Source organism: Pempheris klunzingeri, chromosome 1, assembly GCF_042242105.1.
Source record: "Pempheris klunzingeri isolate RE-2024b chromosome 1, fPemKlu1.hap1, whole genome shotgun sequence".
NCBI lineage: Eukaryota > Metazoa > Chordata > Actinopteri > Acropomatiformes > Pempheridae > Pempheris > Pempheris klunzingeri.
Genome location: NC_092012.1, coordinates 32,651,076 through 32,673,240, shown reverse-complemented (window position 1 = coordinate 32,673,240; position 22,165 = coordinate 32,651,076). Strand labels below are relative to the sequence as shown.

The window sequence follows — 22,165 nt, the reverse complement described above, 5'->3', positions numbered from 1 at the left end:
ACACACACACACACTCACACACTCACACACACACACACACTCATGAGTCATGCGTCTGCGCGCACCACCGGCTGCTGCAACTTGCCGACTTCACCTGAACGAGCAAATCGGGGGACAGAACCACTAAACAATGCGCGCACATTGCATTATGCGATACCGCAGGTTATTACAACTTTTGCGCTCTTTTAGGAGGTAACGGGGGAGGTGTCAGCTTGCATGCCATCACCATGGATTGCCTTTTTCTTCTGATATGGACTTTACCCATCCCGCTGGTCGGTTGCACCTCAGTCAAGCTCCTGTCCACCCTCCTATCCTGGAATATCATCAAGGCATGTGGCACTTTATTAGAGATGCATCCACTCTTCAATCCAACACCTCTAGTTTGGGACCAAAACAAACAATCATTTGTCTCTTTTCAGCATGGTTTATGTAAACTGGTGTCTGCACTGCTGTGGTCAGTGGCTGTGATGAAAAGTAAGACAAGTGATTGTCATCCCAAATTAAACTCCAGTGCAACACGCTTCAACAGACGAACTCCGTGTATTATTTTTGGCTTCCACTTCTTCCAGCGCCTGCAACCTGTTGCTACCTGTTCACTTATGAGTTTTTCTCCTTCTTTTTTTTTTCTGCAGACGCTGCACATTTACTGCTCACACGCCCCCCACGCCGTCTCGGCCAGCTATTCTTCAAGCCACAGCCACGGATTAAATCACGGTGAGTGTGAGTCTTCTGACATCTAAGGATATTTCTTCCAGCTGGCCTGACTCCATGTATGTGGAGAGAATGTGATTAAAATGAGATATGTGGCAGTGATGGGCTCTGTGATTGAAACAGATGGACTTTAATGATGCAGTCAAGAATATTAGAATGTCGTTGTCAAGCAGGGTGTCATGTTTACAGCTTATTTGGTCAAAGACTGAGGATCTCTAATGTGCTGACATGGCTGCAGTGGCTGTAGAGGCAGGACCACCGGTGGCAGCGTGCACACTCAGGGATCCCCTCTCGGTCGCTTTGATCTGCAGAAGGAAACAAGCTGAGATGACTTACATGGTTTGATTTACTGAGGGAAGGAGGGAGCTACAAGTTTTCTCTGGATGTGAAGAAAGCATCCGGATTCTCCCAGCAGTCACACCTTTTAAGTGTGGAAGGTCGTTGAACTCGCTGAGTGTGAGATCTTTTGTCAAACTAAAAATGAAAAAGAGAGGAAACAAAGGGGGAAAAAAAACTTTATTGGCTGGTTTCTTTTTAAATTTGGAGTGTCTCACTGCTCTACTGTGTTGTAATGGTTAGTAAAAATTAGTTTAGCATTTTATTTGACTGGAACACGGTGACAGCTGCACAAAATCAGAACATCATCTATCTACAACCTCTTGCTCTGAAGTATGAACCCATATCTGACATGCTTCAAACTATGATGTTTCATGTTGAGAGCCATCTGTAGTCCATATGAAACGCTGTGCTCTGAGCAACAGCTGGCTGCTCCAGCACAAGTCACAGAGGTTTTGTTTCTTCTTGGCTGTTTAAATGTTGGTGAAGCAGCGTGTAGAGAATAATTTATGCCAATTAATACAAATCAGCCACAACACAACTCGTGTCTGAGTGTTTGATGTTGTGATTCTCATGTGACTTCCTCTCCTCCTCAGACTATGTGTTTGTCACCCCCGTGGAGGTGGACTCTGAAGGAGGGTACCTGACCCACGATGTGACCAGGCGAAGCCGCCGCAGCAGGAGATCCCTCTCATCTTCTCTGCACTACCGGCTCATGGCTTTCGGGCGGGACATGCACTTAGACCTGCACCCGTCCTCTGTGGTCGGCCCAGGATTCACCGTGCAGACGCTCGGCTCGGACGGCGTCACCACGGCGATGGGCGACACGAGGTTTCACAACTGCCTGTATCAGGGATTTATCCGTAACCTGTCGGCCTCCTCTGCAGCCATATCCACATGCTCTGGACTCGTAAGTGTCTGCCAGTAACTTAAGTAGATTACATGGTTTCTAAACAGTTAGAGAAAAAACATCCTTTGGATAGATGAAACATTTCCAAACCAGTTTAAATGATCTCAAACATATTAATAGAGATGTTTGTCATTTTATGAAAACTTTTGAGGATGTTTTGGAAAGGCTCTCACCCAACAGATTTTGTGCTCCACCCCTACTTCAAGCTCCATGCCCTTATGCCCTCAAAACTCCTCTCATGACCCGATTGTTTTGATGCATGACTGTCCGCGCGATTCAGACCTCGGTAATATTATGGATGAGCTTTAACATGACATCATTGCCCATGAGTGCAAGCATCAGTTTGTAGAGCTTTTGTCAGACACTTCTTTGAACATTGGGAGGAGTGGGAAAAAAGAGAATGAAAGAGTAAGAGGAGATCAGGAGAGGAGAAAAATGTTGCAGTGCTGAGAGGACAGTGCATGAAGACAGGCAATAACTCAGTTTAGCTGTTTATTGCAGTGCCAGCACACATGACAAACACGCCCGGCAAACTGATCATAGAGGAAGATCTTCAGACTAGATTGACTTTCTGTGTGTATTTGCTTTGTATACTGACCTTAGAATCAACGCGTGGTTTCCCGTCGGCTTTGGAGGTGACATGGTGAACATAGCCCACAAGTCCAGCTGTTCACACCCCTGCTAATTGCATGATTGTCCATGAATGGATGACCGGTTGTGTTGCCTTGTGGAAAAGCGTCTTCATCACATTTTCCATGTCATTAGCCGTGTTTATGTATCGAAGCAAAGTTTTGGTCAGTGCTATTTCCACTTTTCCTCAACCACCACACCCACTGGTGTACCGTGTAAATGAATATTACAAGGAATAGCTCAACATCTTGGGAAAATGTCTTTTTTTAGAGAGTCAGAGGAGACAATCAATGTCAACTTTGGGTCTGTGTGCTTATATTATGGAGCTGGAATCATTCCGAGTTTAGCCTAAGTGCTCTGTACGCTACTCCGTGATTCAGGCATATTCTGTTCCCTACGTAAGCCTCAAGGAGGAAAGTTGGAACATCATTTTTTACCTGTTATCCAGAAGCAGGCTACGCTGTTCTTCTTTGTCTTTGCTGGAGCAAGAATTAAGTTCACAGCCTGTGGCAGTGACCATTGCACTCTGAGGAGATATAGTATTTAAATATCGCTTTAGCTTTGAGCAGAATTGATGATATCGGTGATGTTTGGGCTTAAGGTGAACTCGTCACATTCAAGGTACGTGAGAGTAAGTGGTGTTCTACTAAATATCAGCACAGCTGTGACTCACGTGTAGAGACGAGGCCCAACGCCACCTCAGTTTTGTCCATGTTTGTGGTGCAAAGTTGATTATAGTTTAAGAAAGTTGATGAAAGCTAATGTTAATTAAAGCGAACCACTGTATGTAAAGTTCCAGTGCCATTTCACTATATATTAGCACTCTTGGAATGCCTCTCGGCCAATCAAATTACTTGGTCAGAGCTAACTGATGTAGAATTTTCCTTAAACCACAAGGACTCTCTAATTACAAGATCATCTGCTTTCATTTGTGGTTTATGAGGTACCTGGACCCTCTGGCACACCAGCAAACGCAAATTCCTTGTCACATCCCACGCCAGCCTGGGCTAGGACACACTACACCTCCATAAAAGCCATACCTCCATTTATCATCCAGCCTTCATACAGCCTCTTACCTCCTGCTTCTGGGCTTGCCCTGCTCTTTTGTCCCCTGTTTGCCCTGCCTCTACATCTCCTCTTGTTTGCAGCAATTAAAGCCAGGGTGAAGTTTGAGCCGCCTGGCTGGCACTGCTAATCTTCACATTGTCCCTTTCATTAGGCTAGCTCCCACTCACAATAAAGCACCACTGACCCGTTCTCTTAAAAGCGCAGCGAGAACACAATGTGATTGGGTCGTGATTGCATTTGAATGGGCTGGAACGAACACTTTGATCTATTTTTTACTCCTCCCAAGCTTTCGCCTATTTTTTTTCTCCTTCTTCCTCTCCCAAGTGCGACCTCAGGGCCAACGATGGTTGGATGTTCAGTCCAATCCTGTTACTGGACTCATGTTGTTATATATCTGGCAGATAAGCGACATTGTTAGAAAAATGAAAGGTGAATGAATTAAGTGGAACAAAATGACAAGTACATCAGTCACTGTCTCTTTCTCCTAGTGTGTGTGTGTGTGTGTGTGTGTGTGTCTTGCTGGACTGCTGTGAAGCTTAGAACAACAGTTGACCCTTGCTTTCCATCTAGGCCTCTACCCAGAATATTTGGATTAAATACAAATGAGGGATAGAGCCATTCAAGCCCGTCTGATGTACTGACGAGCTCAAGAAAGATTAAGGTGGGATTAAAAAACAATGCTAAAGAGGAAGAAGTCAGAAAAAAAGAGACGACAGGGAAAACCAGGAAAACACAAGAAAGAGAAAACGAATGGGAAGTTAACTGGGCTGGGCTGGGCTGGGAACACTGCACCACAGAGAGACTGTGTTGTGCAAGAATAATGTGAATTCATTGTCCAGGATGGAAGCTCCCAGGGAGGCTGGACGGTCTCTTTATGGAGAAGTGGAGAGATGGACTCTGTTCGTGTCAAAGGGCTTTGGGGAAGAGATGTGGTGAGCATGAGAGGAGGAGAGAGAAAGAAAGAGAGCTTCCTCGTACTTCATGTCATTGTCTCCTTTCAACAGCGATGCGTGAAGAGGACAAAAGGGAAAAGAAAGTGTCTGAAATAAAGTTTTTGGACTTGACCCTGCTTGTTAATAGCAGCAGAGGTGTCGGCGCCAAAACCAAGGCATGGTCTGCTTTTTAGCATTCACCCGGGCCCAGGCAAAGCAGATGGAAGTGGGATTCAGCTGTTCAAACGAAGACCAGGGCGAGATGGTATTAAGAGCAGGGCCGGATGGATAGATGGATGGGTGAATGGCAAAGAGGGATTTTCTACTGTAAATCCCCATTAATTGAACATGGTGTTATCTGTTTCTTTTTAATTACTCTCTCTGTGTCCTCATGAAGCACCGTGCTCGCGGCTCATGGAGTGAAATGAAGTTGTCTCTCTCTCTCTTTTGCATGAGAGATGAAAGGATGCCATTTCAGATGTAATGCTCTCAGATTTGTAAGAGGAGCGGGGGGGGGGGGGGGGGGGGGTCCTTTCTCTTTCTTCTTTTGAGGGTTTCTCTGAGTTCGCTCTACTGGTTGACCTCAATCCTCTCTGCTCGTGTGTATGGGGGTGGGTGAGTGGTCGGGTGGGTGGGTGTCATCCCGGACTCTCACAGGTTCTTACGATGTAGTGCAAGTTCAGAGCTGCTCACCACTCGTGTGAATGCAGAGAGGAGAAGTGATTTACTGCTGCCCTCTGTCCTTCCAACCCCTTCCCAGGATAGGATTCTTCTCTCTGGGGTGACGAGGGCAGGTCTGAGAGCAGCACTGCCAGGCCTGTGCCGGTGCCTGTGAGAAGAATAGTCAAACTATAAAGTCCCAGAATGTAATCAGAAATGTGTGAATGAAAGAATGACAAAGTACAGTAGACAATTAAGATAGTGAAAATGCACCAGAGGGTTTGCAGTGACCTAAGGCTATGCATTTCTCAGAATATTGACTTTTTTTAAAATTCAATCAATCTGTCAATGTGCTTAAGATTGATTGAATAATTGTCTGGACTATGAAATAAACCCCACATAATAATTTTGCAATTGCAATTTTGTACGCTCAGTGATCAGATTATAATTTGGCTCTAAGTGTCGTACAGAACTCATTGGGTTTAAAGAAGTACACCGGCTGTCGCATTTGCCTTGAATGACTTCTTTAAATAACAACTTAGGTCATGACTTATGACTTGGGGGACTTCATCGCTGAAACATTTGAGTGTTGGATACATCCCACGCCAGGCTGGCTATTGCAGGTTGTGGACTGCTGCTGACCATGACCTTTACCGTGACCTTTCCCAAGCCCCTGCAGGCCAAGTCAGTGACAGGTTAGGCTCCATGCAAACTGAGCTCTTAGGTGCAATTTAATGGATTTTCCCTTTTCCTAAGCCCTCGAATTGTTCCACAAAGCGCAGTGTCTTTTAATGACTTTTCAGCACATGGTGTACAGTTGTGAGGAAAAGCAGAAGAGATAAAGAGCAGATGAAAAGTGAGCTGTAAGAAAAGACGGTGTTTGTTGTCTGTTCCTGGTGGAAGCAGGAGGTTCACTGCAGGGTTTCCCGCAGTGCAGCACAGTGGAGTCACACAGCCTCACCTGAAATAATGAGCGCCTCCATAAAGTCAAAAGAAATTGTCACACTTTTATGAAATACATAAACCTTAAATAAGCAGAGGCCATGTTTGTAACGAGTCTGTTGAGACCATCATCTAGAAACTAATCACGAGGTGAGGAGAAGTACGCTTTGTCTTTGGCCTCTGCAGATTTCATTGTGAAATTCTGCACACAGCAGCCACCAGTGCCGCCTGGTGTGCCTGGTGTCTCAGTTGCTCCTGTTTACATCTCTATAGCAACTCTGTCTTTAATCCTTCCGGGCTTCTGATAGTGCAGAGTTTTAGTAAACATTATAAACTAAACTTACTTGTAAGTGGGGCCAGTTTTTGTTTTCATCGTGATGTGGTTTCAGATGCGTGTTGGGAGTTGGCCTAATGACCCAGTAACCCCCAGCGATCAAAGTTAATAGCTTTAATGTGTGTTTGCACACCCGTGTGTGACAGAAAAAACACTGGAGAAAGTGTCAATACACACCTCCTATTTTCTTTCCGTCAGCCCCCTTCTTCTTTTCAGACAGCTCAGGTCAAACCTTGTGTGATGGCCGTCGTTGACACGGTGCTGCGTGTTGTGGCAACCACCGGTGAGTGTTGTAATAGAGGCGCTCATCTCACGACCCCTGTCTGTCTCTTCCAGGCATGAGGCTCCCTGTGGTGTGAAAAAGAGGTTTGCTCTTTTCCCGGGCCATGTTATTGATGCTGGATACGTTGTAGACTCTGGAGGGCTTTGTGGTTGTAGAACACATCACAGTGTGAATATATGAGAGGTTGAGCTCCATTACTTGTTGGGAAAATGTGACATCCTCTCATGCAAAACCGTTGCTGGCATCAAAGCCTCTTAAGTTCTCTGGATGTTTTCTAAAATTGAATATGTATTTCAGGAATAATTGATGATTTGAAAGTCAGTTCCACTCCAAAACTGCTGTGTGGGATTTTGAAATGACATTCAAATATCTGAAGAAGTGTCTGTAAACTACATCTGGAAAATAAAAATATTTGGCCAAAAGGCATACATTTACTGACTCACTTGCTCTGTTTGAATATTTAACACGTGTAGATGTTGTAATCCCATTAGACTCCTCATGGAGCTGAGACAATATATGATTACTCATATGTAGGGCTGGGAACTGAGACAACATATGATGTGTGTGTGGTTGCCAGTGTCCTCCAAGTCCCTTAGGCTTTTGCAGAGTTGAAATGACACTTGAATGACCGATTTCCAGCCAGCACTTAGGCCATTTGTACCTGTCTGTTTTCTGTAAAGGCCAACAAATTGGAACGTCTCCCAACTACAATATGCCTCTCTGGCTTGGCCATAATTCAGCGACTGGGCTGGGCCAGAGAGGAGCTCAAAGCTTGGCGCTACAAGAGCAGAGTGGCCCGGAGCCGTTCCCTGGTGGTCTGGACGATGACAGTGATGTAGTGCCCACTGTTAGATGCCAGCAGGAGAGGGGGGTCAGGCTCTCAGCATGGGTGTGGGATGTTGTGTGTGTGAAAGACAGAGAAAAAACAGAAGGTCTGGGTGCATATGTGTGTGTGTGTGTGTGCGCGCTTGTACGTCCTTTTTAGTCCGTGCAAGGTCTTTCTCACACAAGACTAATGGCTGGTGTTGAAGTCTTCAAGTGGATGCTGCAACTTCTACAAACAGAACCCATACATCAAGTGTGACCTACTATTGTCACCACTCAGTACATTTACTACAAACAGTCCAGGCTTACAGTGAACCTACGGAGTAACAAGCAGCTTTTTTCTGATTGGTCAGATGGGTCTGGCTAACTTTTCACTCACTACTTCGGTTGTAGAGGTTAGACAAAGTTAACAAAATAATCTGATATTGTCTAATATCTGGGGAAGCATCCTGAAGCTTTCCAAATCAACTGCCATTTCAAATGTTTAAATCTGACTGAAATAATACAAAAAAAATTTAATAAAATTAAGGAAAAAAACTTCCCTTTAACCCTCTGCTGCCTTCATCACATGACCCTCCTGTCTCTTATGCAGGGGTTGACGTTCATGTGAGTCTGAACAGCTGTATTATGTTGAAGGCTGACCCGAAGAATGGGCTTCAGCGGGCGTCATTTCACTATAGTATAAACATTTTTTCTTGTAAGGGATTCTTCTTTTTTTTTTTGAAATTTTTGTGTTACTATTCTTTATTAATTTTGTGAAAAGTGAGAAATAAAATCAGATCATTGACTGAATGCATTCATGCCTTTGGATACGCTATTTTATCATCGCTGGATTTGATGACATTCATTTTTGCTTCCTTTCCAACCTCCACTTCATTCAGCTCCTCTGGGTGTTCGGGTGTGACAGACAGATATGTAGAGATAATAGACTTCCCATCTCTGTAATCTCCACCTTTCCAGCCCCAGGTGTTATTGCTGGAAAATGGAAAAGTTACTGTCACACAAATTACAACACATTTATGTGCATTTCAGCAGAATCAAGAACGTTTAAGTCGCTTTAAATTACACTTTGACATAAATTTGCATCACAGCAGCACTTCATTTCTAAGTCAGTAAAAGTGTTAGGGATGCACTGTAACCTAGTTAGAGTGCAATTAAAAGCACTTTGAAGGAGGACATTTCCATTTGTATGGGCCGTTGTGGGAGTTGTGCTCCTGTTCCCTGCTGTGTCTACACGGGATAACGAGTGGGACCGTGCCCAAAGGCTCTAAATGACAAAAGGCTCATCCAACACCAATGGTTTTTCTCTGTGTGTATGGCCACCTCTGCTGTGTTCCCCAGACATGCTCAGAGGGTGTCAGTAGGTTGTTCAAAGACAATTAGCGAGGCTAAACAAGGACTGTAAGACCCAGGGCTATTGACACATAGTGATCCTAATCAGTCGTACATGAAGAGGGACATCTAGACATACTATTACTAATGGGGTGGTTGCAAACGGCACGGCTGCAGCTCACCACTCCTGTCGTATTTCTATGAATGCTTCTGTGGTCTGTGAAATACAGTCATTTGAAGTTAAAGGAGGAGGAATTCAACCCATGTTGTGCCCTGTCATTGCCGCTTGGCTCTTGTCTACTGTGCCATCTTCGTCTGATCCAAGATCCAAAATTACCATTTACTCTCTACTCATTTCTTACTCCATTTTAAAGACACATAATTCACTTGAGCAAACTATAATTACTCAGATTGTGATTCTATTGAATATGTTCGATGCCTGGGGGTCCTCTCTGCTCCTGTATGATTTTCCCCCTCGCCACACACTGTGTTCATGTGATTCTCCGCTGAGCTGGAGTGCAGATGTGCTTTAGAGCTCAGTAATCACCAGCTTGGGGCTTCTCGCCGCTCGGCACTAGTCTTTAACGGCATGTAAGCACTTACTCATTTGCCTTATAATATCATGGTAGGAAACCTTAAAAGAGGCTACAGTTTATACAGAGAAATGCTAAAGATGCCGTCTCCCCTGACATATGCCGTTATGTTGCCAAAGAAACAGAGCTGGTATTGGCTTTACCCGAGGAAAGAGAAGAGCCCTGAGAGAAATTTTCAGCCCTAGTTTGTTGTTATGCAGAAAATAATGGCATTGCTTGATTGGGGGTGACCTTGTTCAACCTGTAATCTGACTGTGTGAATCTGTGTGTGAGAGTCAGTGAAATCTGTGAGTCTGCATGTTAACGTGGGAGGGAAGCAAAGTGGTGTTTAGCAGAGAGTGTGCATCCCTTTAATCTAGCCAAGTCTTACAAGTGTTAATATATGGAGATAACTAGAGGTCTGCTGGATCAATGCTACAGCTGGCCTTTCTTTGGTGTCTGTAAACCCTGTGAAACTCTATACATCATTAAACATGTAGTTCTAAACAGAGTTTGACACAATGATGTGTCAGACATTTATCATTTGCAAGATGCTTAATAATCTTAAACATCCATGCAACAAAATGTGGGAAAAAAAAATCTCAATCTTGTTTTAGTCATCTGACACCTTTTACTACTTTTCATTCATTAGTGTTAGGGTCATTTTGCAGGTATTAACTCATAGACAGGGGTACCACAGCAACACTAGATGCATGTATAGTATGTGATTAATCCCCATAATGGTCAGAAGGTCTGCTGTGTCTCATTACTGAATAGGAACCGACCTCTGTGCAGTAGATGCAGTTCTTCCATTCACTGTGATAATGAGTGATAACGATTGCAGCAAACAGAAGGTTTGCAGTGGAGATGTCTTGGAAACTTGTTGGTATACACTAAAACACACAATACATGCTGACAAAAGAAAATTTAATCTGTAGACACACACACAGGCACACGCACACACACACACACACACACACACACACACACAGACACACACACACACACACACAGGCACTTAGAGCACCATTATTACCGCAGATGGAATAAATTTCCTGTCATTATCATCACAGATACTTCCATCTGTTAACAGCTGGAAAAGAAAGCTGGAAGAGCAGGAAGATGTGGTGATACAGCGCGAGAGAGAGAGAGAGAGAGAGAGAGAGAGAGAGATGTAATGGGTGGATGGGGGTTGTAAGTTAATGAAGTAACTTTCATAGTGTTATTGTTGGAATGCAGTGTTTCCAGGCAGGTCGGGGAACAGTCACTAATTACACCACCTTTGTCTGGTGCAAACGAGATGATATGTATTGTATTGTTATGTATGGTCTTTTTGCAGTCTGTATCTGCTAACACCTTCAGAACACTGCACTGACCTCATTAAGATAACATCTTAACAAGGTCAGTTTAATGTTCTAAAGGTGTTTGCTGTGGGGAGAAAAAATAATGAAATTATCTCCCAGTGTTGCTTGATGATTACACTGATACTGTTTGACGGAAGGAGCTGTCAAAAATAAAAGAATTGAAAGTGTTTCATCTTTAAAAGAGGAATATTTAATGAGGTATATGTTTTTACACGTCTGTTGTGAATGCCAGACAGAAAGACAGATGAAAAGATGGGCAAATGAGAGGCGACAGCAGTGTGTGGTGATGGGAGACACCTCCTTTGACCTCCTTGAGCTCTGTTTTGAATTCCAATCTATTTTTGGAAGTTGCAGTCATTTTGCCAAGGACCTCCTCTCTCTCTCTCTCTCTTAATTCAAGTCTTTGATTTGTTATTTTTTATTCATGGCCCAGAGGGAACTTTTCTTTCCACCCGGTTCTTGGAGGTTGAGCTTTTCCATGCGGCGCTGTGGGAGCAGGTAGCTGTGAAGTATGGTTGTTTTGGCAGGTATTGATGTGCCGGGGTTCAAACCATTGACACTGCAGAACAAAACTCTCAACCACTGGACCATGTGGACCTTAAATGTAGTCAAAATAACGAAGTTTGACAGTTAACTTCCTGTAAAACTTCCCATTGCACTGTGGAAGATTGATGGAAAGAGAAGATGATTTATGGACAGGTGAAAGATGTGCTGGCAACTGGATGGGTAGAGAGATGGATGGATGGGTGGATGGATGGATGGATGGATGGATGGATGGATGGATGGGTGGATGGATGGATGGATTGAAGGATGGTTTGAGGGGTGGATGGGGCTGCTGATGGCAGCCTGCCACATATCCAGGCACTGTTTTGACAACAAGAGCCCCGCCATGGCTTCCCTTTTGTCCTGCCTCTGTTTATTTTGCCACCTGCTAGTCTGGGGGGAATGGGGTCAGCTCAACAGGAGCAGGGTCCTGTCACAGACGCACACACTAACACACTCACACACACACACGCACACACTTCAGTACATTGCCGGGGAAGTACTGTAGATCACACACACACACACACAAAGGTCAGAGGTCTTTGGGTCAATGGGTGTATGTGTGTTTTTGATAAATTCAGTAAGTGTATGCTCTTAAGGGTGTGTGTGTGTGTGTGTGTGTGTGAGTGTGAGTGTGTGTGTGTCTGATTGATTGCACAGCTATTTTGTGTACATTTGGTGGGTTGTGGAGTGAATTAGGTAGAATTCCATGGTCAGACGGAATGTTTAAGGTTCAGCAGCGAGGTCTCTCAGTTCAGAGGGCTGCTTGACTAAAACAGAGACAAAACACTTAGCTGGTTTGCTGCCGGTAGTAAGAGTGTGTTTCCTTTGCTTTATACTTCTTCTCTGGACCAAACATGCAAACAAAGCCAGACTCAATTTAAATTTTGCTCTTTTCTGCAACAGTGAAATTAAACTGGACATAAAACATGTAGAAAAATGGATCTAACCATGCTTTATGAGCACGTCCACTGACTTGTACAATAGTTGACTGTTTCCTACAACGTATGATTTGTAAGTCTCAGGGAATATAGGTCAGTAGTGGATGAGGAAAAGGTTGAAATATTGAAAAAGAACAATGACACAATAAACTTTATTTTGATAACAGGCACTGTATACTTACATTCTTACATTAGAAACACAGCCAGAAACACAGTGTTGTAACTGATATGAATATGTCCCATATGTCTGATAAACTAGTAAATTATGTTTTGAAGTAAAGCCCCAACCTGGATGTAGTTCATTCTAGTTATACACATGATTTAGATTTTGTTCAAATCAATTGAAAACAAAGTTCAGCTCTCCATAGAAATTGTAATTTCATGCTATTCTGTCCTCCAACTAAATAAGACATCTCCTCCCCTAAACAGCTGTATGCTCTCGCACTGTGCACATCTGCCTAATGTTAGGATAGAGTTCGATGCTAAGTGTAGGTGTGGCTGATCTGGGTGGGTCTGGAGGTGAAATGTGTGTTAGCCCTCTGGTTAGAGTAGGTAGGATTGTTGGCTTCACTAAACAGCTGCTTCAGCTGCACTGTAGGTCTGTGAAGACCTGCTAATAGAGACTGGAGAACTCACTCATTGTATTTAGATGGTTAGATGTTGAAGCACATTGTCCTACACTAACTACTGATGTAATCTATTTTTTACTCATTGCCCATGCCTTTTATATGTGTCTCCCAGTCAGGTTTAATCCGTGTGTCTCAAGAGGAATATTTGATTGCCCCACTACCCCAACATCTGGCTAATCAACACAATTACAGCGCCCCTGATGGTCACCACCCTCACGTGGTTTATAAACGCTCGGCGGAACACATCATCCACAAAAGGTCCAGCAGCTCATCCAGCACCAGTTCTTCTAGACCTGACAACCCATACCTTCACCAACACCATCATCAGCAGCAGCAGCATCACCATGACCACCAGCACGGAAAGCTGCAGAGGCAACACTTCTGCGGACGCCGCAAGCAATGTATGTAAGGGAACCTTATATTCCTCATATTTCACCATCTGATCATGTTTCATGAGCTCTCTTCACACAAATTGTACAGACTGATAAGTCACATGTCACAGAAAAAGGACAATTCTGTTCAGGTTCTATTGTGCCACGTTAGAAAAGCCAATGAACTAAATACCAGCCAAACCCTAAGACAGTATTCTGTAACTTAAAAACATTGCTGCAGAATAATTGCAGTGTTATCACTACTCAAAAATAATAATTGATAATACTTAATAGTATACTGAAAAACATAAAACCATTGCAGTCCCTAGATGTGTGCATATTGACGAAGAACATTAATGTCTGTATTAAATGTTTTTGAGTGCATTGTCTTTCCCTCTAGTGGTTAGCGGTAGGAAGCAGTGTGGGGAGTGAATTTCCTGTTCTTTCAACACCAGAGCCTGTATTCTTATCACTTGGCACGAGCCAGGAAAAAGACAGTTCGTTTAACCCTCACTGCCAAGTCTCTCTCTCTCTCTCTCTCTCTCTCTCTGCCTTTGTCTCCCTCCCTCAGACACTCCCAAGCCTCCCGCTGAGGACCGTTTCATAATGCTTGATGAGTTTGCGCGACCTGAGGCAGAAGCGCCAGGAAGGGCAAAGAGATCGCCCATTAACTCCAACAGGGTGGGGGGCCTGAATGTGGAGACCCTGGTGGTGGCGGACAGGAAGATGCTGGAGAAACACGGCAGGGACAACGTCACTACCTACGTCCTGACCGTCATGAACATGGTAAGTATGACGAGAAGCTTATAGTGGCTAAAGTCAACATATGTTAGAAAACCAAAGACCCCCCCCTTTGATTACCAAGCTTTCCGCTATCTTTTTAGGACCGTTTTGAACTATTTTCTACTGTTTTACAGGTTTCCAGTCTTTTCAAGGATGGCACCATTGGGACGGACATCAACATTGTTGTGGTTAGCTTGTTACTACTGGAACAGGACCCAGTGAGTAGATTCATTCTGCAAAAATGTATTGTTTTGCATTTGGCACTGGTGATCGATCCCTCAGTCCCTTTTGCTCTGTATCTCCATTTCCCCACTTTCATTTCCAGTTGGGCTTGACAATCAATCACCATGCCGACCAGTCCCTGAACAGTTTCTGCCAGTGGCAGTCAGGTCTGGTGGGAAAAGGTGGTAAACGGCATGACCATGCCGTGCTCCTCACTGGACTGGACATCTGTTCCTGGAAGAACGAGCCCTGTGACACCCTGGGTAAGACTGTGCTCAGCTAACCTTAACATATCAAAGCTCCTATTTTTAGTCAAGTGGGAAGCAGCAGTCGATAGAGTTAGGTGCAACGCCAAAGTTCTGTGAGATGCTGTTTTCTGTGGTGACAACTTAGAACCCCTTGCATGACATCGATGTTGTAATTTGGGGCATTTAGACAGGCGTAGAGGTGATACTGCAGGTGCAGACTGTACAGCAAGGAGTGAAGGAAGTTTGACAGGTGCACGCAGAAGAGACTGAAGGTAAAGAACGGCACCTCATTTGTCACTGAGACCAAAAGCTACATTTTACTGGATTATTTAAAGACTGACATAAATCCAAGCATGTGTGATTTGTTGGCATTTTGCCTTTCTTGGAATAGTGACAGTGTGGATACATAGACAGGAAACACAGAGAGGCAGAAGGAGGTTTGACATGCAACAAAGATCTTTGGCCAGAAATGCAAACATCACCTTGTCACTTTGGGGGAAAAGAGCTCATTAAAAAGCACACTGCCACTGCTGTCTGTGTGAAAACAGCAAATGTGTAAAACACCTGTGTCTGGATAAGCATAATATGAAAAGTTTGAAACAAAGTAACAAGTGCTGAGCAAGAACCATGCTTCACCATGTGTGAAGTGATCGGTGTTACGCTTTCAGGTGAGCTTATGTTCAGTTTATGCAGAAATCTCAAGACAGCTGGAACAACATCAATGTAGCCAACTAATCTTGGGTAATATCTTAATAATATTGCTTATACACCACTAATTGCCAGTAATCTCAGGGCAGCACCTTATCTCGCTTAACCCTTTAACCTCCTCACCAAGTAAAAAGCAATGAAAAAAGTTTATTCTTTATATATTTTATTTCCTTGGGGCACTAATCACAAAAATCTATGTTTTTTAAATATTGGCCTCTACCAAACGGTTGAGATGTTGTAAGTAAAACATGTTTTCAATAAGATATAGTGAGTCAAAATGTGCTCTACCATATGGTTGGGCAGAAGGTTAAAGGTAGGAGGTAGTAAACAAAACATGAAACGTAGAATGATTCATTAGCTGTATATAACTTCTGTATGTCTGTAAAAAACACAGGCATTGGCTAAGACAAAGACAACACAAACGTGAGCTGACACAGAGGTCAAGAGGTACTGGCTTTGACAGTAACAACAGACACAGTTATGTGTGAACCAAATTCTGCCAATGTTGTTAACATTTAACATCTGGCTCTTCAAGTCAAAGCCTCGTTCATCAACCACTTATTGATGTTTCTACCGTACATGTTCTTATACTTTTGGGTCCACTCGGAGAAACTGCTGCCAAAAAATGAGAAAAAACAGTGACCACTACTGAATATTTTTCCTCAGTTTGTCAGTTACAGTAAATCCCACATCTTAGATCACTTATCTTTCCCCTAATGCTGTCCATCGAAGCGGTACTAAAACTGTTGGCTATCTGATTTGCTATCAAAGTCTAGGAGCAAACCAAAGTTAAGTTGACCAAGGCTTGTGAGATTGCACTTTGCAGATGGTGTGCACCAAGCATGCGTGTACGTAATATGCAAATATGACAATATGTCAATAGAGTTACACCACTACATCAATGTATTACAGTGAATAACCAATTAACCCTTATGCGTAACACCTCATCTCTCTCCCTGTTCCCTCGTCTATGCAGGGTTTGCCCCCATCAGTGGAATGTGCAGCAAGTACAGGAGTTGCACCATCAATGAAGACACAGGACTGGGCTTGGCTTTCACCATTGCACACGAGTCTGGACACAAGTATGTTTGTAACTGCATCACAACGAGCTTAATATTACCCACACAGTTTGGCACCACATCACTTTCTGTATTCCGCAGTTGTAATGCTGTTTTCTCAGTCAAAGCTGATAAAAAATTGTCATGAATTATACCTGTAGGCTTAAAAGGATCGAGCGGATGACTGTACCAGTCACTGTATTGGCTCTGTGCTGAGTGAATGTAATAAATCTATATTAAACAAAATAAATGTGGTTTGATTTAAAGAAACAAATACACTCTGAAATGAGAGCATTACGTTAGAGCGCTACTTCATCCACTCCGTGACACTTTATGAGAGAATAATGGAAACTGCTTCAGGCCACACACCCCTTTATTCCCTTAATTTGTGTTTATATGTTTCCATTGAGCTAGCAGGCTCTTTATTTTGGCATTTTTTTGATTTTGTGTTGTGGTAAAAGTCTTGTGCCTGGCGTGCTCTCAACACAAACTGTGAACTGAGTGTTTTTTTTTTAACCTCACCCAGGTGATAATATGTCATAATATCTTTAAGCAGCAATATCCTAATGAATTTAGCCAGCTGAATAGAAGGCATGCCCAGAAACACTTTGACTTAAGGCCTGAAACTGACAAATTAACAAAGAAATAATTGTTAAACATATGTCACAGTGAGGAGGATAGGAGATAATCTTAGCTACATGTACTGTAAATACATGTAAATGTATAAAAGTTGAGAAAACATTGACATCACCTTGTTCATTGCAAGGGGACACTATGAGGTTCTTTGTCTTGAAAGCCCTCTTTTACTCATGAAGAAGTCATGAAGTCAATCGATGTCTTTGTGCCTTGTTATGTGTAAACTTAGTCTTTAAAGTCACCTGTTTGTTTTGTTTTTTCTCCAGTTTTGGGATGATCCATGATGGTGAGGGGAACCCTTGTCGCAAGACAGAAGGCAACATAATGTCTCCCACACTGGCTGGAAACAACGGGGTCTTCTTCTGGTCCACCTGCAGTCGACAGTACCTCAGCCGCTTCCTTGGGTAGGCTGCAACGCTGCATGCAAATGCACAAACACCATAAAATTTGCCAGTCGGTTGTCATTGCTGTTTTTCTGACTGACTCGAGTGGTTTGCTATTTTCACCAGAACAGCCCAGGCATCCTGTCTGGTGGACGAGCCCAAGCAGATCGGACAGTACAAGTACCCTGAACAGCTTCCCGGGCAGCTGTATGATGCAGACACCCAATGCAAGTGGCAGTTTGGCTCCAAGGCCAAATTATGCAGTCTTGATTTTGTCAAGGTGAGATATTTAAAGTTACTGACTAGCTGGCACACAAAGTGGAGCATTTGGCAGCTAGAGTCAGATTTTTCCCTCAGTGGAGACCCTTGGTGGAGACCAAAACAGAGATAAAGGAGAGTGAACTTTCATGAAGTGGACACAAATGCTCTCGACACTATCTATTGCAAGTCTTGTTTTTTGAGACCATTCCTGCTAAAATGACAACACAGTTTTACTAAACCAAATCAATAGCAGTGTAATAGTTCTGGTTTTATTTGGACCTCAGCAACTTAAATCAAGAATTATTCATGCATCCCTTTGCCTAAACCAAGACTCGTAAATGAGCTTCCAGTAATGAGATGGAGCACCCAGATCATATAGCGGCTGCAGTTGTCTTCTTCTCAGCGCTAATGATGCAGTGCTAAATTGGCTCTTTAATAATTAGCATGATCTTTGCACAACAACCTCGAACCCCCCCACATTTGACCCTCGATTAAAATGCATTCCATCATTTGAATTGGTTTCCCCAGCCTCTCCCCGGGCATCCCCCCCAGAGCCTTGTGGTCTTGGTATGAGCCTTTATGTTAGGTGCATTCACTGATGTTGATTCACATGTAAATGCTGTTTAAAATACTATGGAGTGTTTTCTCCAAGCTGTAATTGCTGGGAAATAGACTTTGCCAAATCGTATATATGACTGATTAGCACACATGACATCGCCTTAGCTATTCATGACTTTTCTAAATCCCTGTTATGATTCCCTTATAGAAGATCAAATACTGCATCTACATTTGTTAGACCTTTGTGCAAGTTGGTGGGTGGTAAATTAAGCTACACGCTGATTAACGGTGGATTTAGGGCTGCCTTTCACACTTTTTACCCATTTTTCTGTCCCTGATGGGCTCATGTATGATTTTCAGCACACCAGTCTGGCTGTAAACCACCTGCTCATGAGGACAAAGACTCAAACACACACAGCCACACACACAGATCGGAGATCTCTCTCCTGTTTTTACCCTCCGTGCTTTCTGGTTTCTCTCTTGTTGCCAGTTGCAGTTGGGCGGGTTGCCAGGCTCTGCCGCCTGTCTTTCGACCCCAGCTCTCCCTCTGTGCTCACTCGCTTGCTCTGGCTCTGTATTGTTGGGTCAGATGACACATACAATTATAGCCCGTTTCATTAAAGAAGTACAGTGATTAGATTTGACACCGAGGCTTTGTGGAGAAGCTTATCCCCGGTTATCGGGGTGGTGGGGGCTTATTGACCAGCGTGATGGTGGTCCTGGCAAGAAGCAGGTGCTGTCGGGTCAAGGAAGAGGAGAAAGGGGAGGAACATGATGCCAAAAGGCCGTCAGCCCACGGTTTTAAAGCAACTGATGATGGTAGACGACACCATATCTGATAGACAGCTCATCCTGTGTGTGTGTGTGTTTATCTGTGTGTGTGTTTGACAGGACATCTGCAAGTCGCTGTGGTGTCATCGCACAGGGCACCGGTGTGAAACCAAATTCATGCCTGCTGCGGAAGGCACCAGCTGTGGTCCTGACATGGTGAGGAAATGCCTACTTGTTCTTGTAAAGAATCTCAGCTGCCAGTCGCTCATTTTGCTGCCTGACAGTTTTTCTCACTGATGCACTAATTAGACATCACGCATGCATTTCTAATTAGTGATAAATGGACAAACATGTGCCTTGCAGTGTCTCATTTGGATGCATAATATGGATATGTTTTGCACAGACAACAAATTCAGATGAATAAGGGGACAAACAAACAAAACAGACACTGATAATTGGATGAAAAAGGATCCAAAACTGATACTCTATATTTTTATGGTTTATTACAGCTTGGGTTTTGGGCCATCATCCAATTGGTTGTAATAACATTGCACTCGCCAAGTTAATTGCATTTTAGAGGAAATGGTGATCAGATGATTGGACAAATTTTAAAGGAATAGTCTAACATACATCCAGTCGCTTTGTTACTGAAAGTTAGATGAGAAGAGTAAGAGTCTCCGCTGGTGTCCTACTATATACAGCATTCTCACTTAGCAAATAAATCTTTGCTGCTTAAAAAAGAGTGAAGACAGCTCAGACTAGATTCTCTTATTTGGGCTATTACTTGATTAAAAGTCAATTACATGTTTCACTAAAAGCTCAAGTATATATTCACCCTTGCTGCTAGTGCATGCGTGTTCCTGCAGAAGAATCTTTGCTTTGTCAATTCTCACAGCTGGACACAGAATGGCTGTACCTCCTTACTTACTGAAAGATGATATTCAGAAAGGGAGAGAGGTGGTGACGTGTGTGAGTGCAGAGTTTGGCTTGTACTGGCCCGGGTGTGGTGCATGCGTATGTGTATATATGTGTGTGTGCGTGTGTGTTTTGGCTGTAGAGAGTCTGGGTGTCCAGGTGTGGTGCTGGGCATTTGTCCAAGCCAGGAAACTCAGACAAGAAGCCCGGGCCAACGCTCAAGTACTGATAAGAAAGCTATTTCTGTGCGTCGTTTTCTCCTCTTTCATTTCCTCCCATCTCGCTTTTCTCCAGTGGTGTCGGAGGGGTCAGTGTGTTAAATATGGGGAGCATGGTCCCAGAGCGGTGCATGGCCAGTGGTCAGCCTGGTCTCAGTGGTCTGACTGCTCCAGAACCTGTGGAGGAGGGGTCATGTACAGAGAGCGCTCCTGTACCAGCCCAAGGTACGCACACTTACACTCATTCGCATTCTCTAATCTTCTGTTAATCTACTTCATCACCTTTTTAATGCTATTAACTAGCCAAACAAATGACAAAGTGATTCATGTTGTCATGTTTCTGCCTCTTCAATGAAAATCTGACTTGTGCAGTTTGGGCCAGAAAGCAATTCTTGAAAGCCTCATGTCCCAAAATCCTTCCCTGCTGAACACCTGAAAGCTCTGTCTGCCAGGTAGCTGTCAGCACAGACACGCACACATATACTGTACATGCACACACACACTCAGGCACCTGATAACGGCTCTCATCAGTCAGGCTGACAGTCCAGACAGACAGACTATCTCTCCCCATGCTCCAGACGAGGAAAACCTCCTAATAGCATGCTTTTTTCTCCGAAAGCTGCCAAAACTGTCAGAAAATGTCCCCTATTGCTGCTCACTCACACAAACATAATTCTACATAATTCTGCAGACCCAGATCCCACAGTGCATATCTCTTTGTTAGCAAAGGGCTCTGTGCATGTCATTACACGAACTTGAGAGATCCTCACTTTTAATGTGTTATATTATAGCATACACTTGTTATCATTCCAGAGAAAGCACGAGAGATTTATTTCACTTCTGTACAATATTTTACTGAATTTATTTTTGTTCTGTCATCATTGTGCTATCAGTTAATAGATTGCTTCAGCCTGCAGTTAGTTAGCTAGCCCCCACAACACTGGCCCTTTAAATTTAAGACAGGACAAGCAGATTTACTGCAATGGAATATTCAAAGAAATGACTTATTGCCTGATCATTCATGTCATTTCACTCCTCCTTTAATAATATGTGTGATCTATGGACTGAAGTCACTCCAACAGCAGCCTTATTAAACACTATTTACAATTGTATGCAACGCTTGAACAATGTTTGTTGTTGCGTGTTCTCTGTGAAGAATGTGTGCTTGTGCTTGTAGTTTCCTCCACACTGTAGCTCATGATGGTGGAACCAGTTAACAGTGTTTGTATTTTTGCATGTGGGAGCCGTGGCCCTGTTCCTGGACAGCACCTTTGATGTTATGGATCGTTACGTCTCTGGTGTACTGTCAAGAGAATTTTAAGCCGTCTGTTTTTCTTCTGTTTCGGATATTTGTCATTTCATTTGGAAGACAAATATTTCACTCAGTAATATCCTAATGGATCAACCTGTAGCTCTACAACAATTAAAGGAAGCTACTTTGCCCTGTAGAACTCACACTCACACACATCCACACATGTAATATAACACTCACGCCATAATACATTCCCAGAGGGATCATGACTTATGACTAATATCCAAGGCCACTTCACCACACGTATTGGTGGACAGATCTCAAACGTCATCACAGAGTCTGCAGTTTGGGTTTTTCTGTTAACAATGGTCTCCATTTAAGAATTAGTCATAGCAGGTTAGATCATAGTGATGTGTCACATCTAGTCCATCTTGTCAACACACACATGTGTGCGTTACTTTGTGTTTAAGTGCAGGTGATCACAAGGATACATGGAATTACTGCTGTCCTTGTCTTTTAGCCAAGTAGAGTCTCCATATGTGGCTTGAATATCAAAATGACTTAATTTCATCTCACATAGCCATTTACACAACCTCCATGGTTGTCTGTCACATACGTAACAGTCCACACTGAGTCACAGACAAACGACATAACAGACACACTTCATCAATGCAATGCAAATTAAAAGGCTGCCTCAACAAATTAGATTTGATTTGGTGTTTATGAACACGACGTTACATGTCAGCTGCTTTCAGTGATCACACATAAA

General features: G+C 43.4%; 1 protein-coding gene across 1 annotated transcript in view; it reads left to right on the top strand.

Moving 5' to 3' along the window:
• Window positions 1-227: 227 nt before the first annotated feature.
• adamts18 (ADAM metallopeptidase with thrombospondin type 1 motif, 18) overlaps window positions 228-22,165 on the top strand; it is a 51,333-nt gene continuing 29,395 nt past the window's right edge. The window contains exons 1-12 of the mRNA XM_070830540.1: window positions 228-329; window positions 633-714; window positions 1,644-1,957; window positions 13,125-13,413; window positions 13,955-14,169; window positions 14,301-14,384; window positions 14,492-14,651; window positions 16,321-16,426; window positions 17,305-17,442; window positions 17,548-17,701; window positions 19,132-19,227; window positions 20,221-20,369. Of these exons, the coding sequence (XP_070686641.1) occupies window positions 228-329; window positions 633-714; window positions 1,644-1,957; window positions 13,125-13,413; window positions 13,955-14,169; window positions 14,301-14,384; window positions 14,492-14,651; window positions 16,321-16,426; window positions 17,305-17,442; window positions 17,548-17,701; window positions 19,132-19,227; window positions 20,221-20,369 (1,889 nt within the window). The remainder of the gene's footprint in view (window positions 330-632; window positions 715-1,643; window positions 1,958-13,124; window positions 13,414-13,954; window positions 14,170-14,300; window positions 14,385-14,491; window positions 14,652-16,320; window positions 16,427-17,304; window positions 17,443-17,547; window positions 17,702-19,131; window positions 19,228-20,220; window positions 20,370-22,165) is intronic.